This window comes from Alosa sapidissima, chromosome 24, assembly GCF_018492685.1.
Source record: "Alosa sapidissima isolate fAloSap1 chromosome 24, fAloSap1.pri, whole genome shotgun sequence".
Lineage (NCBI taxonomy): Eukaryota > Metazoa > Chordata > Actinopteri > Clupeiformes > Clupeidae > Alosa > Alosa sapidissima.
The window spans coordinates 1,763,041-1,780,195 of NC_055980.1; the positions used below are offsets into that span (position 1 = coordinate 1,763,041).

Here is a 17,155-nt window from a genome sequence, read left to right on the forward strand (position 1 = left end):
AAGTCACTGAACATCCTCTGGAGTTAATTAATCCATCATTAAGGAATATAAGGAATATGGCAAACGTGCAAATCTGCCTAGAGCAGGCCGTCACCACAAACTGACGGACTGTTCAATAAAAATAATGGTGGTGGAGGCCATCCAGGCACCTATGACAACTCTGAAGAAGTTAAAAGCTTCAGCAGCTGAGATGGGAGAAACTTTTCATACAACAACTTCTGTCCAAGTTCATCACCTGTCAAAGCTTTATGGGTGAGTGCCAAAGCTTTTATTAAATGTTAATTAAAGTTCGCCCAAAGACATGTGGGAGACTTCAAGGTCAAATGGAAGAAGGTTCTTTGTTCTCATGAGACCAAATTGAGCTTTTTGGCCATTAGATTAGAAGCTATGCTTGGCGGACATCAAGCACAGCACATCACCAAAAACGCAGCATCCCTAATTTGAAGAATGGTGGTGGAAACATCATGCTGTGGGGATACTTCGCGACAGCAGGCCCTGAAAGGCTTGTAAAGGTACAAGTAAAATTAATCCAGCAAAACATATGTAAATTCTGGAGGACAATCTGATTCAGTCTGCAAGATAAACAAGATTTACTTTCCAGCAAGACAATGAGTCAAAGCATACAGCAAAAACTACACAGAAACAATTTAAAGACAGCAACGTGAATGTTCTGGAGACCTCCATCCTATAGAAAATCTGTAGCCTCATAAGACCATCCTGATCTCGCGAGCTTCAGTTTTCCACTCGCAGATCAGTCTGGCATCTTTCCGATAGAGAAAATTTGGAGCAGTTCGCCAAACGAACGGCCAATCAGCGTTGGTTTTGAGGCGGGTTTAGGCGTGACGGAACGAACAACATGACGGCATCCACAGATGAGATGAGCGTAGGCCTAGCTATCGCACAAATTGTATCCGAATTAGAAAGTATTCCTGGGGAAGCTTTGAAGCTACGAGTCCCAGCCATGTAGCTGGGAGGAATGAACACACAGACATCCTTCACGGCCAATTCCAGTCCGTAATATACTTTATTCAGTGTAGGGCCTACCGTGAACACTTGGTGGGGATTGTCGTGGTGAGATTGGTTGTGATGAGGTTCATGTCACATACAAATGGTAAGTTTAAAAATCTTAACGTTAGTTACGTTACCTAACTTAATTGTATGTTAAACAAAGGCATTAGAAGAACACTTCATTCATCGATTGGTTGATTTGGCCCGTCGATAACCAACATAGGTGGTGATAGACAAATGGTTTATCCAATCAGCTAAGCAGTATTTTCGCCCCTTCCCAAAAGTTCTCCAACGGAAAGTTCCCAGATGGACATGAAGAGCAAATACAAAGCATCCATCTGGCGGAGTCAGGTTAGAAAATCTGTGGCTGAACCTGAAAAAGGCTGTTCACACTCGATCCCCTTCCAACCTGGCAGAGCTTGAGCAGTTTTAATTGAGACCTATCTACGAAGACTCCATGCTTCAATTGCGGCCAAAGATGCATCTACTAAATGCTGACTTGAAGGGGGTGAATATTTATGCAATTGCTTATTTTGCATTATATATTTTTAATTAATTAACATTAGTTTGTAGAAATTTGCTTTCACTTTGACATTAAAAAAGGGATTTTGTAAATTACTGTAAAAAAGGCCAAATTAAATGGACAAAGATTCCATTTATTAAAGCAATAAAAGGGGAAATATCCAAGGTGGGTGAATACTATTGCAAGTTAACCAATTATATATACTCTTCTAAGAGCAAAAAAAAATGACTATGAATGAGATCTAGAGTTCCTTTGAGAAGATGAGAAGCATAAAGAAGGACAAACATCAGTGCAGCTCAGTGCCTGGTTTCTTTCATTGGGAATTGTGGGCCAAATAGTTCAGTCTTTGTTTTGTCCCTCTTTACACTTCTCTCATCTTCTCAAAGGAACTCTAGATCTCATTCATAATGACCATGGGTCCTTGGTTACCTGTCTGACGTCCTGGATTACTCAGTTAGGCTGAGTGGCCAGATGTAGGAAGACTGTTGGTTGTTCTAAACTTTTTCATTTGGGAATGATGGAGGCTACCGTGCTCTTGGGCACTTCCAATGCTGCAGAAATTGTCTTGTATCCTTCCCCAGATCTGTGTCTTCACACAACCCTGTCTCGCAGGTCTATGGACAATTCTCTCAACTTCGTGGCTTGGTTTTCACTCTGACATACACCATCAACTGTGAGACCTCATATAAAGAGATGTGTGCCTCTCCTAATAATGTCCAGTGAATTCATTTAGGCATAGGTGGACTCCAATCAAGTTGTAGAGGCATCTCAAGGACCATTGATAGAAGTAGGATCCACCAGAGCTCAATGAAAGTGTCATAACAAAAGGTGCATACTTATTAGTTTATTAGTTATTACTTAATATTTCAGTCTTTTATTTGTTTTATGTGAGGTTGGAGTATTGTGTGTAGATTGAAAAGAAATAAATAAATAATTGAATCCATTGATGAGTCTGAAACATAAAAAAATATGAAAAAAGTGAAGCGCTGTGAATACTTTCCATATGTATGTTTCCTCAATCAGAATGGTTGCCCAGCAATGTCGAGACACAGCTACTCTCTTTTGTATCAAGTGTATCAACAAAATGCGGTCAAGGTGTATATTTGTGTTGGGCTTTACAATGGCATTAAACACAATTCAGTCAATCATAATTGCATTATACATTAGAGAACAAGGTAAAATACTCCATTCATCCATTCTATGTCATCTATAAGTCCATTGCTCGACGTTACATCTACAACACTAAACTGATCTTATTTTTAAATTCAGTTCTCTCTAATCAGCTCCATTTTTTTACTGTCTATGGTTTCAGAGAACAACAAATATTTATACATTTTTATAATTTCATAATTTTTACCATTCCTTTTGGTATTGATTAGAAATACTGATTTTTGCTTAAGACTTTTGAACCCAAACACAGTCCTCTCTGCAGACATGTAGACATGTGTAGTAGCCTAGTGTAACATGAGTCTACTGTATATGAGGTGATGACAGAGGCTGGACACCCAAGAAAGAGAGGGCATGTGATACACTTATTTGATAAAAAAAAAAAACATTTCTCACCATTTTAAACATAACTTATAAGTATAAGTTTGAAAATAGTTCTGCGTGAGTAATAAAGTAGTTTTATTTGCATGATGGAATCATTACACTATCTTGGTGGTTAGGGTGGACAGTCATGAGTTCTCACTTTACATCTTGTAGGATGTATGTTCAGGAAGATAGCTCTTGGTTTTAACAAATTTCAATGGATGTTAAAATTGTGAGTGTATTGAGGAAGTGGATAAGGAGGTGATACAGCGCAGATATTGTGCAATGCGAGCAAATGCACTGACATGTAATGTTGTACTGATAGTAGACAGTAACAGTGCCTCCAACACCACCTTTAACAGAGTACCTCTAAAAGTAGAGATTACAGAGGAACTGTTTACGCCTGTGTTATCAACAGTCACACGCACTCACACATATCGCGTGTGCATATTCACTCACACATACACAAGGGAAAATAATGGGTTATGCAAAATTTTCAAAAGTCTCTTAAAAATTAGTGTGTTTTGGGTAAATGTCTTCCACACAATACTTGCCTTGACTTGGACTCGTGATTTTTCTCTGTGTGTATACTCATATTTTATTTATTTATCTATGTTTGTTTCTTTGTTTCACACTGGATCTGAACTATCTTGAACATTGATACAAGGTATCTTGTCTTTTTTAGATGTTCATATCATTACTGCTGTGCATATTACAATTAAAACGCCACAGATATCACATTTCCTCCCTCATTGTCATGTAGATGGCAGAATTCTGTAGTTTATTAACTCAATTTATATCATTCACATAACTTATGTCTTCATTCAATTCTAAGTTAACCCTTCCTGTACCAGCACTGACACAATCTGTTTTCAGACATATCCTCCGCACTATATTAGATAGATTGTTATTATGTCTGAAAGCAGCTACAGTGTGTTCACCATGACATTTTAAATGACAACGTTTTACACCATTAAGATTTTTTATCACTATAAGCTACATATGTTTACTAAAGCAGAACCTTTTGAAATGTTTGACCTCTGTGCTTCTGACTCCATTTAGTCAAATCCCTGCACCGCAATGTCCACCCGCATTCTTTAGCTGTAATTTACCAGAGTTTCCTCACATTTTCATCTTTGTTTTCACAGTCTGCTGTGGGCCAAAGAGGAAGCAAAACAAATTAGAGGCCATTGTTTAGGGCCTAAAGCTCACCCAATAACATTATTTGTGGAAACATACATGTAAGAATAACTTCCTGAGTGATCCAGATTAATTGCTTGTGTCAGGAGGAAACTGTCTGCATACCCAAAGCTTCGAGAGAACCATGAAGCAACCCATGTGTGCTCTCTCTCTCTCTCTCTCTGCTCTCTGTCTTCCTCTCTCCTTACCAATTCTTTCAACACAGAGCTGGTACATCCCGTCACTGCTGAGAGAGACAGGAAAAACTTTGCATGACTTAACATGACTGAATCCCCCTCACTGACAATGCAGAAATTCAGAAAACAGGATACATACTTGAGTGTTAAAATACCCATTTACTGCTGAAGAGGATGTTAAAATACCCATTTAAAAATGTGACTGAGCCAGAAAGGCTTATTGCTACATCTTGACATATCATATCTGGTGAATTGGTTTAAGGGAGTTGCATGAAGAGTACTTATGCTTGAACCTCATTCACTTACTTGCAAGCTTTGAGTGGTCCTGTATGGGCTTAAAGCTGCTTGCAGCCAGCCAAGTAAATCAGCCTGTCTGCCCAAGGCTGCTCCAGGGTCATCAGCACCCACTCTCCTTAGAAGTGCTGTCTTTATTTATTTAACCTAAAGGTTAGTGTTCCGTTTTTTTCTGGTAATGGGGTCAAAACCCAAGCTCCAGGGGGACTGTCTTTGTCTCACTCTCTTTGTGTCTCTCAAAACTCACAAATACTATTTACACAGGCATTGTCAAAGTAAAGGATTACAGAACAAAAATAAGATAATGTACAGTAGCTTAATCAGTTGTATTCAGACAATTATATACCCGTGTAATTGGATACAAATATTTAATTTGCCTGTGCATGGTAAGAGTGCATTTATATAGGTTTTGTCTGGTGACAAACCATTGCTTTAATAATTGTTCAGTGTCTAGTGTTTCGATTCTGTTAAGATACTCTGCAAACCAGTCTAATGGAGTGACATTTTCTGGTATTGATTCCTTCTTTGTGCAAACATGTGCAAACTGACAAAATATAGTCACACAAAGCTGTAAGTTCAAACATTTGTTGCTGGTTAGTTAACTTTATAAGGGTTGCGTTTACTTAAGCAGTTCAAATCAATAGACTCACCATAACAACACAGTCTATCATAAAACCCACCACCAATCAATAGGCCTTTCACTAGCACATTGGCCATGCTGTCTGAGTGTGCTGATAAGGTGCAATGTACAGTCTACCAATATGACCAGCAATATAGTTCTAATGTTATCCTACTGTGCAGTAAGGAGATAAGACATCCAATCACCTTTTTGATCACACTTATTTGAATTCCTTTGCTCTGTTGGTTGGTGCCATGGATATTACAAAAAAAGAATGTCTAGAGAGAGAGAGAGATCAATGGCATTTTAAGTTTAAGGTTAATAGGGAGTTTATGACCATGAGAATGCCCCTGGTACAAATTTCACAAAAACATGACACATAGTCTTTGCAGACTTCTGGTTCCTAACTGATCAAACTCAGCTACTGAGTACAATGAGTAAAACTTACCCCAGTCAAACGTCAATCAGAAACACATCTAGATAGCTAGTTTCCTGTCAAAAGTGTTAATTTGCCACTGACTCGCTTTTGATCATAATAATCAGCCAATGAAGACAAATGAAAATGTCTGATGGTCCATTTAAACAGACAAGTGCCATTAAACATTATGTACACTGTCTATTGTCAACATAGACCCTATACATATGGAGACTGTTTAGTATTGTACCATGTAAGTGGACAGAATGATGGTTTCGATGATTAACTGTGAGGAATTGTTACTTTGCAACATTTGAATTATTCACATTTCAATATAACGTCATATGTTCATCTTAGGTACTTGTCATACTCTTTTGTCAACAGCAACTCACAAAACATGAACATTTGAAGAAAACAAACAACAGTAACAAATGTGTATGGCTATATTAAATAGATAATGTACATTGTTAGTTTTTAAACGCTTCTTGAATCTTGAAGGCCATCAATGGAATGAACAGCACGAGGTAGGTTATTCCAACACTCATGAATGAAAAGGGTCTCAACAGCAATCTCTGGCTGTGGAGAGACGGCAGAAACAAGAGATCTTAACTGGATGAACAAAAATGTCAAGACAAGAAATGAATCTGAAATTAGTATGCAAAAATCTGAAATATAGGAGGCAACTCATATATCTGGTGCCTAAAGTTATCTTAATACATGAGTGTATAACTTATGCTAGTGTACTAGAATACATACCAAGTGCATATGACTACCCATTAATCCTCAACATAAATTAAATATAATTCCACAACACACTTCTTTTTAAACTCTCAAAAGCCAAGAGGAATATAAGATCTTAAGGCACACCTTCCTCATATTTTGATGTATTAGTCTGATTCAAGGCTATTCATCAAGGGACACTCCTTCTAAACATTAGTTAATGAGTGGTTATAATTGAACAACAATGGAATGTGACTGCTGTAGTTGTTGACCTTGGTAAAGTGGACACCATTATCTAAAGGTGTGTGTGTGTGGGGGGGGGGGGGGGGCTGGAACACTGGTTGATAAATTAATGAGACACCTATGTTTGTGTGGATACTGTAGGCTGTCTTCTGCTGTTTCTCTTGTCATTGACTATAGTGACACAGATGAGCCACATGCTCCGGTAAATGGAAGCTGGATCCCCATTATGCGGGTTAGTGTGAGGCCATAAATCTGTACAGCCAACAAACAATGTCCACATAGACCCCTCTTATTATTATTTATTGGTCCACAAGCAGTGTTTAATTGACCATGAAGCAATTTACTTAGAAAGACTGTAAACAGTGGTTCATCTGGCTGGTGGACACTGGTGGAATAGAATGTCTTTCAAAATGAATGATGCTTAATAGCCAGCATTCTAAGTAGTACCAAGCACTGAATTGGCATGTTATGAAATGGTGTAAAGTCAGACGGTCAAGAAAACAGACATATTCGTATTTAGGGTTAGGGTTTCAAAATATGGTTGTAGTCATGGTTATGGTGACTTAGCAGACAATATGGTATACCTGTAGGCTACCAATGATGCACGTTGGACCATACTGTACAATACACACACTGTTCAACAGTATACAGTTCAGGGTACAGGCATAATCTGACCTGATAATTAATACATACACACCTATACAGTATGACCATTCCCATTACGGTCATTTCCATTAAGGCCTATAATATGTCAACATTTATTTACTTTGCACCTTCTATTTAGAATATTACAATCCTAAAATGTTCTTTCAGTAGAAAGATCAGCTTGTCCATTATCAGACCCATTCAAAGGGGTGGATTCAATATTTGGGCAGTTTTATTCCAGTAATTTAATCAGGACGCAGAGGAAGAGGAACAAACAAAGCATTAGTCTCCCGGGTCCTTTGGTATCACAGTGGAGATCTGATTGAGATTTTAGAGTACTTACACAGAGAACACACATTCTAACTGATACCTAGAAGATAATTGTTTGATGGCTAATGCGTCTGAAAGGAGTGCCACAAACAGAACACTGAGGTATGATATATTTTCAATTAAGAAATTAAACTATCGACCTTTAAACAGCTTTACACAGGGCTTCTCGGGGTAGCACTATCTCCCTCTTGGGACTGAGTCAATATTTGGTGAGGAGTTGTCACAGAAACCACTTCCACAGTGCCCCCCAAAACCGCATTAAGCAGTTAAATATTTAAATCATTAATTCATTCTGCCTGGTGTCATTTACAGCACTAGACAATGTAGATTCCAAAGGCACCCAGAGAAATATCACTAAGGGCTTATTGTGAACTCACCCATGTTATTTATTTTTCAATTAGATCTAATTCAAATTGAGATTGAGCCGTTAAAGATTATTCACTCACTCCCTAAATTTACTTCAAGTCCCAAACTAAACAGGGCAGACAAAATAGCTTGGAAATTCAATTGAGGGAGATATGATGTTCATTTCATGTGTTGAAGGGTTGAATATATAAATGTAAATTGCAATCATTGCTTTAGTGTTGTAACAATAAACTCTACCTACCCTAAATACATAATGTTCAAAGACTAACAAGTCATAAAAGACATTTGCAATTATAGTACCAAATCTAAAACATGCTTTTCAATAAAGGATGTAAAGTGTTTTCTTGGGTTGCAAAAACAGTCAAAACACAGCTTTCGAAACCTTGCCAGAAAGATATATCATTCCTAGTCTTGTAAAAATGTCAGACTACATCTAACCAGGATCCCAAAAAGTGAAATGATTAAATGTTTAAAGAGTATACTAAATCATTTAGTTTAGAAAGCAGATGCTTCACAGGTTGTCAGGTGCTTTCCAAAATGGTACATGCAGTGCTATTGGCAACAGTAACAAGGACAATGCCTAAAAAGTAGACATTAAAATGGAAAGCTATATCTGCAAAAAAAGCAAATTTAAAAGATTTGTATATGTTGGATCAAAGGTGAGAACATGAGGTTTGAAAGATGCATAGATTTGATACCCATCATGATGGAGAAAATAAAAAGCTGCTTAAGTGCTGGTCAAAACATAATTAAAAAAACAACAACAAAAAAATTAAACTCCACAATCAATATCTTGCATCTCCTGTTATCAGTGATTGATTGGTGCAAATCTCATCATAACAGGGCAATAAAACATGAATATAAGCTATGCAAAAACTGGTGAAAGAGTGAAACCAACCACTCTTTATTGGACTGAACTGTTTAAAGATTTGAACCCTGATTAGGTCATGTGTAAAGAGCTTCACTAAATGTTACGACAAAATAGCCTAGCAACTCATTGCACCTCTGAGTTATTGTGTGGGTTAAATTTTCCCTTAATATTTTGAGTTACTGACAGCTAATGTCAAAGGTCAACAAAATTTCTGCAAATAGTATATTTGATATATTAAAGAATGTTATTTAAATCTGTTGACAATAATTTATGATCAGATGAAAGCTGTCATGGTGAATACAAATATAAAATACAAATATAAAATATAAATTTCTTTGGTAGTTTTAGCTATTATTACAAAGAACACATAGTGCTACTCTGAATTTCAACTTTTATTAGTTGTCAACAACTAATTTATGTTTTAGGCTACAGAGTAATGAGCCAACCCTAGTAACATCTGGTATCTGGGGTGCACTTGCTATTTTGACTTTTGCATGGCTTCTAAAGCATTGCTCAATTCAGGTGGAATCACTGTGCTTTCTATTGATTTTGGAATGAGCTTGCAAATTGAAGCTCTTTGAACTGTGACGGTAATCATACCAAATACAACTAAATACCACTCACTGTCAAGTTCAAACCATTACAGCCTCTGCAATTATTAACAAAGAGCTTACTTTGTTAACCAAAATGTTCTGCTATTTGTCTTTCTACTTAAATGAAAACCAATCTTAGGCTGTACCTGATATGATGGTCAAAACAGCAAGCAAACGTGTAGGCTATAAGTTATGATGTTAGTGATTCAGTAGAAAATATCTTACATTCCTCACAAGCTATTCCTTCAAGGAATAACATGTCTGAAATAAAATGACATGTCTCCGTTAAATTCTTCGCAATCAATGTTGAAAGTAAAGTAGGTTAACTGCCATCATGTAAACTAACAAAATGCATTGTCTTTGTCTCAGTATCTTTCTAGATATCATTAGGCTATTCTGTGATTCCAGTGATATGCAATACAAATAAATGCAATGCTAATATGAGCATAGGCAGAACCATTGGTTGCACAGATTTGGGATAGCCTGAAAAATATTCAAGGCCTTATTTCAAATTACATGTAGGCCTACCTTTGGTAAACTTTTAGCAATCACCATGGTCCCTGGTTGCTTATTAAATCCATAGGTTAAGCTTTCAAAAATGCACTTCTGTGAAAATAAAGATGACTTTGAGACCACGTTTCTTTTTAACAACTTGGTGTATAAGCTACACTATAGCACATCTTTATTAATTCACGTATCGACAATAAACATGAAATATGATACATATTCAATATTTACAACGAATGTTCTTCAGACAGAAAATGTCAATGATTTATTTTTGCAAGGTTGAGGGAAATTCGTCCTCAACGTCCAGTTCTTGGTCCGAATTCTCTGAGATGCCTGACTCATTGTCTTCCCTCAAGAGTGACGTGGAAGAGCACTGAACGTGGCTGTGTGGAACCTGTGGTGGGTTGTGTTGATCTGAACTGACTTCCACGTCAAAATGTCTTTCGGGATTTTCGTCTTCGATGTCTTGTTTGGGGCACTGTGGGTTCTCCTGTGGGATGAATTTTCCATCATAAGTAGAATGTTAGACACAATTGTAACATAGTTGCTGCACAAAGGCTACCACTGAAGTTACTAAAATAGCAAAGCCATTCGAGTTCAGTATACATAGCCTATAGGCTATCTGTTTTAAAATCAGCAGAATAGCCTTCTTCGAGATTTCGCAACTTTCTTCTACTTTCCTTCTGTATCAAGCTGAGAGAACTAGCGTGGCCAACTAAGTGCAAAATTAATGGGATTTTTCCTGTCATTCTTTTTTCTGTCTTTTAAAAATATTTTCGGTGCCTATTCACAACAAAACATAGATAATTCTGGATTTCAGATCAGATATTCAGTGTTGCGTAAGATTAATGGGAAACTAATCTAGGACCTATTAAGGTAGGCATAGGCTAAATTTCTTGTTTGTGCCTGTTGGCCTACCTGTTTCAGACGTCGCCATTTCGCCCTGCGATTCTGAAACCAGGTTTTCACCTGTCGAATACATAGAAAAGTAAGATATGTCCATAGAAACATAGAAAGGTAAGATATGTACATAGCTTAATAACGTCCTTTGAGGATAGTCAGGCTATTATCTCTTCGGTTACTCTTACCTGCCGTTCACTCAATTGCAGCATTTTGGCCAGTCGTTTCCTCTCTGGTGGAGACAGATACTTCTGTGTTTCGAACTTTTTTTCTAGTTCAATTGTCTGGTCATTGGAAAATCGGACTTGTCCGCCTTTCCTTTTGTGCAGGGGACGCTGAATGAATGGAGTCCACAACAGTGGTTTGCCTTGTGTAACACAGACATGAAATACAAAGTAAGGATGGCGAATGGAGATGGAACAAGCTACAATTCTTTGATTTTTTTGGTGCCCGATGTTTAGGGGAAATATTGTAGGCCTAAGATATGCAAAATCGTATAGACCTATTTAATGGCAATTTCAGTTCACAGTTATCTTTGTCATATAATGTTATAGTATGCCTGCTTTGTTTAATCTCAGAGATGGTGAAGCATAGCCTTGTCTACGGTTTCTGACATCCGTTTGAACCTGTGCTTATGAGGAAGGCAGTTGAGCGCGATTGGCGCACAACCATGGCAAAATTTCCGTCAATGTGTTTCCTGTTGGTTTATCTTGTGAATGCCTTTAACATCCGTCTTTTCCAGTCACAAAAGACATAGGAAACTGCGGTGTGTGTGTGTGTGTGTGTGTGTGTTTGCGCGCGGCCGCCCGCGCTCGCGCGCAATATAACAAACTGCTTTAGACAAAACAGAAGTGTAGGCTATAGCCTAATTTATCTCATAATTTAGATTGATTCTGCACCCCATATCATCGTGCATCTCACACTCAGAGGCAGGCCTATAATTCCAATCCAAAATGTAGGATTGTACACTACCCTACAGTTTTTGACCAGGCTATGATACCGTTATTCTTCAATTAGGCCTAACGCCCTAATAACTGAATGACGGCCCTAGCTGCCGCTCATGCCCGGCCAGGACATCAGCCTATTGTTTTAGCTGTTCTGAAGTCACATCCCGTACCGCGGAAATGAACAATATTTGCAAAAAACGGACCTCGGCTATCAGAAGTGGAGTGTTTCCTGAATAAGTCTGTATTGAGGATGTCGATAAAATAATCAGCATTGTGCACGACTCCCGGGGAAGTGCCTACAAGAGGCCGCCAGGAAAACATTTAACAGCTTCTGAAACCAGATTTACTCCTATCGAGAGCTCAAGATTTCCTGCCTGAACGGAAAGGATCAGAGTTTGCTTAACTGCAGCAGTTAACCTCAGGCCAACACCATGCCTCTGAGAATAGAATAGGCTACAAAATAGAATACAAGGCAGTATTTTAACTAAGGGGCAGTCATAATATAAACTCTGTTGGATAGTTATTTCAACCAAGGAAAAAAGTTACAATTCTGTTAGTTGGTAGGCTGAAGTTGTAAGATAATTACTTAACATTACGTATGACAAATTACCAGCCGGCAGTATCTGCCTATTCACTAATTGGGGACGCCTTAATTTTCTAACTTTTAGCCTACAGTTTTATAAGGGGACCATTGAGCATTCCCTGATTTTGCCTTAGGCTATAGGCTGACGTTAGACATCCTTAAAATCATGAGAGGATTCTATCTTAACCAGGTGATTTAGGTTTGAATAAATGCGTGTTATTAAAATTGCAGGAAAGCCCATTCAACAAAATGAACTGACATTTTGATATTTTAATCTGTTTGCTTCGGATGTGTTACCTACCTAACCGACAAAGGTAGCCTACACTTTCAGGCTATGTAGCCTACAAATAAAAAATAAACTCACCAAGACTGTCGTGTCTGATGAGTGCATGCGCGTATTCTCCCAGTGACCGGTTGAAAGGGTAGACTGAGGACGAGAAAGCCCCTGTTGAGTACGGAGTCGCAAGAGCTGAGTGGTGCGACATAGCGGGGTGGATTGGCGTCGGCTCGCAGATTGAACTCCTGTAAGGTGATATCAAACTTGTGAATGACGAATTTGGTGAGGGTAGAGTCGGCGCTGAGATAACGGTTGTAGAGGCTGGAGTTCCATTCCTTCCAAGTATATCTTCGATGTAGAAGGGAGTTGGGTGGACATGCTGAATTGGCGTCGGAGCATATAAAGGAACGTTCATGGCCGAAGTTACCGGGTACTGATATTGCATGATTCCTTTGCAGATTTCAGTTCAGATGACAGGCCTGGTCCGTTTCTATCGACCGCAAGGAATTATTCGAACTCCATCAATTAGTTAGTTTGCCCACCTCTTTCGCGACTACACTTGATATCTTAGATTTTAGAGGGAGGAGACATTCGTCAACTTCCTCCAGGTAGCCTTTGCACGGATTCTGATTGGTTGCCAAAAAAGTAGTCCACCTAATAATGATTCGTTTAACTAGGCTACATTTGACCGTTCAAACGAGTCTTTGCTCGGTCATAGGCCTATAAGTTCTGATCTGGCTTAGTGAGAAAATGTCACGAAACTAACACCCACTTGGTCTAATACCCTACCAGCCTACTAATAGGCTAATAGGCATAGTAACCTAATAATAACAATAGGCTAATAATAACATTATTATTATTATTATTATTATTATTATAATAATAGACCTGATAATAACTTAATAATAGGCTATAACTTCGAAATAGGCCTGATGTATTCTCTGATGTTTACTTTCAACAAAAATGCAGTCCTATCGTTTTAAACGGTCCACTAACCTAGGCCTTGGCCTACAACAACAATAACAACAACTCCTAGGCTAGGCTACTATATTGATAACTACCATAATAATAAGAATAATAGCCTTTGCAACAGCAGCAACAACAATAGCTAATAATACTATAATAAAAATAATAAAATAATCATTATAATAATAATGGGCTACCTAATCATTCAACCTTAGGCACTAAATAAAAAGTTTCTGTTTTGAAGAAAGGCTGGTCTTTGGCCATAAAATAGGCTACATTGTATTCTCTAGGGCCAAAAAGCATTTTGTTGACCATGTAACCATGTCTCATTTAAAGATTTCCATCAAGAGAGTGATTATTATTATTATTCTAGCCTAACGTGCCAGTGGGCCAGGTTACAGGATTTTTCTCTGCAGAGTCCTATAATTTCGAATCTATATGTATAATCTGTATAATCTATAGATAGTAGGCTAGGCTATGCCATAATTATTCGTTGCCATAATTTTCAAACAATTAGGGTATCGTGTTATGCAATCCTTCGCCTCACGCATCCGACGAGAGAACGTCAGTGTCCTGATGATTCATGGATAGGCTATAGACTATGAAGTTTGAAAGTCAGGGAAAAAAAACTAACCCTACCTACATGACAGGTAAATCGATGAAAGCTAATATTTGAGGTTTGGTAATCATTCCTGTTAAATGATCTAAGTACCCTGCGGCGTCGGGCTCCTGTGTAAAACAACCTACCACCCCAACGTTATCTCATGTCTGTCCAATTCTTACGTGTCACTTCAGGCGCCAGAGCACTGGTCTCCACCTTGACAGAGAAACGTTATGTTGCCTAATAGATCACATCGCTTTCAGGCTCACACACATAGGTAGCCTGTAGGCCTATTATAGGCTTATAGTTTGAATGAATGGGCAGACAGCCCACCAACAGACTGCGATTCAAAACGTTTAGATTGTTTTGAACTTTGATATGACGTGCTACTTTTTTCTTCAACAAAACAGTAGGCCTAGTCTAGGACTATGGACTAGGAATGATTTATTCAGCTTCAGCTTTAGCAACAGTTTATTTGACTTCAATCTGAAAAGTGAATGTCTTGTTGTAGCCTAACTGCGAAACAATTAGGCCTATTCGATTTGGTAACATTCAATAAGCCTACATCTTTTGGGAAGACATTACGTTAAGTAAGTCGTTTCAAAGTAGATAAGCAGTCAAGGAAATAGGCAACCATTAATCAATAGATACACCAAATAAACCATTAGACTATGAGACAATGGCATTGCCTACACTCTCCATTAATCAATTCTGAATGTAGATTGAAAACGGACATTCTGGTTAACTTTAAACAAGACCAAGCGGTTACGCATAGGGCTAGTCTATGGCCTGCATATAGACCACGTCCACCTTTTGCTTTTAGCGTTACACAAAAACTGTAGACTAACTGAAAACGTGTGAATGATACTTTGATATTTTGTAGGCTAAACCCTATATTCTTTTTGTTGTCTATTAAGAAGTGATGATAAATGATATTTAGCCTACTTCACAGCCTATTTTCCTTCACAAGGCCGCCCAGCTAAAAACACAACTGCCTCGCATGTCTGGTAGTTGGAACATCACCATGGGACAGATGCTTCCCCGCAATACAGTTTAACCAGTTACTTTACCAGCTATATACTTTATTGCATAATTGTTCATTTACACTTTAACACACTAAAACATTTCTTAAGTGGCGGACGAAGTACACAAATCCTGTACTTGAGTGAAATAGTCTACTTGTTAAATGTTAGTCCAAGTCGAAGTCCTCCTTTTACATTTCCACTTGAGTGGAAGTACAAAAGTACGTGCCTTCAAATTTACTTATTGAAAGTAAAAGTCCTAAAATGTATTATGACTAATACAGTTGCATTTATTATTGTTGAAATTATTGGGCACATAGGCATTCATTGAGCCTTTCTCCTTCATTCAAGGACAAAATCAACTAAGAATAGTTGTATGTAGAAAGAACTAAAAACAAACGAATGTGATGTTTTATCTTAGGATAGTCTACTTCAAAGTAACCACTTTTTGCTTTGTTGAATGCTTTACACGTTCGGACCAAATCAAGACGTTCCCTTTTGTGTTTGATAGTGTCAGATTGTATATCTATTTATTGTCTATCATCATTTTGTCAATGGCGTCATGAGGCTAGTTATGGTAACATCAAAACTGTGAAGAGAGGTCAATAAGGTACTGTAAATAGTAATAACATGGTTAATAGAAAATACACATGCATTTGGACAGTCTTTTTTCCAAAAGGAACTTAAGCTGTAGGCCTACTTCAGCTGTCACAAAATGTAGTGGAATAAAAAGTAAGATATTTGGCCTAGAAATGTAGCCTACTGGAGTAAAAGTAAAAACTCAAGTAAAGTACAGATACATGAAAAAGCTACAGTAATTGAGTACATTTAGGACTACTCAAGTAATGTCCGCACTGCCTAAAAATGCCGTATCTTTCCTTCGCTTTCTTCCCTTGGAGGGTTAAACCATGCAAATTATTGGCAGATAACTCAAGTAGATTATTAGGTTACAAATATGGAAATTTCATTTAGGCTAAAATATAATTTACACATGATGGTTTTATGTAGGCTAGCCTAATTGTAGGCTTAACGAGACCTGCCGTTGGTAGGTGCTCCAGCTGCACCTCACATGTTTGTCTAGGTCTATGTTATATTTAGAGCATAAAATACCATATTTATCTGCTCTAACTGTGAAGTAAGAAGAAGACGAAGATTCATTGTGAAAGCGAGGTGGGACGTCAAAATCTCAACCATGCAATGACGGCTGGTTTCTTCTACTGGAAAGATGCATCCTCAAAATTCCTCATCAAATGCACTGTATAAAAGAGAAAGTCAGGGCTGTCCAATTTATGAAACCACATACAGTAGGCTACAATTAGCTATAAACCAGCATGCAATTTATAAGTAGGCTATCCCTCGTTAAATAGTAGCCTATCGAGAACAGCTGTTAATGAAGTAGCACCATTGGTGCAGAATGTAGCCTATAATTTAAAAAGGCACTATAATTTCAATCCTCTGTTAATATTGACAATACAATATAATTTCAATTAGACTAGCCTAGGCTACTGATCGCTCACTTTTTGCCCATGCCTAAATTGAACAACGGTGTTGAAATTAAACTAAACTTTACATTTTGTAAACAACGAGAAATGCTGGATTAATTAAGACATTTTATTTAATGTGCAACCGTTGTCCATTCAAATTAATACCATTGGCCATTCATTGTAGTATTTGAGTTAGTTCCCACTGTCTGTATTCAGCAATTGTTCTACCCCTATCAGACCCTAGGCTAGGTTAATGGCCACATGAAGGTCTGTCTCATCTTGCCGTTTAGTGGTAAATTGCCGCCGTCTAGTGGTAGGCAGGAGACTTAATGATA

The 17,155-nt window shown here is 37.9% G+C and overlaps 1 protein-coding gene across 1 annotated transcript; it reads right to left on the minus strand.

Annotated features, from left to right (window-relative positions):
• Positions 1–10,170: 10,170 nt before the first annotated feature.
• hhex (hematopoietically expressed homeobox) lies at positions 10,171–13,379 on the minus strand. Its single transcript, XM_042083372.1, has 4 exons — positions 12,835–13,379; positions 11,129–11,307; positions 10,959–11,009; positions 10,171–10,530 (listed from the first exon to the last, which is right to left on the minus strand). The coding sequence occupies exons 1-4, from the start codon at positions 13,190–13,192 to the stop codon at positions 10,306–10,308; spliced, it is 813 nt and encodes a 270-aa protein (XP_041939306.1). The 5' UTR covers positions 13,193–13,379; the 3' UTR covers positions 10,171–10,305.
• Positions 13,380–17,155: the final 3,776 nt, after the last annotated feature.

Excerpts from the sequence above, each read along its gene's own strand:
- hhex (XM_042083372.1), bottom strand. The coding sequence starts at position 13,192 with ATGCAATATCAGTACCCGGTAACTTCGGCCATGAACGTTCCTTTATAT. Across the intron at positions 11,010-11,128 it reads TGCAATTGAGTGAACGGCAG|GTGAAAACCTGGTTTCAGAA; the intron begins GTAAGAGTAACC and ends TGTATTCGACAG. Across the intron at positions 10,531-10,958 it reads AATGGCGACGTCTGAAACAG|GAGAACCCACAGTGCCCCAA; the intron begins GTAGGCCAACAG and ends TTCATCCCACAG.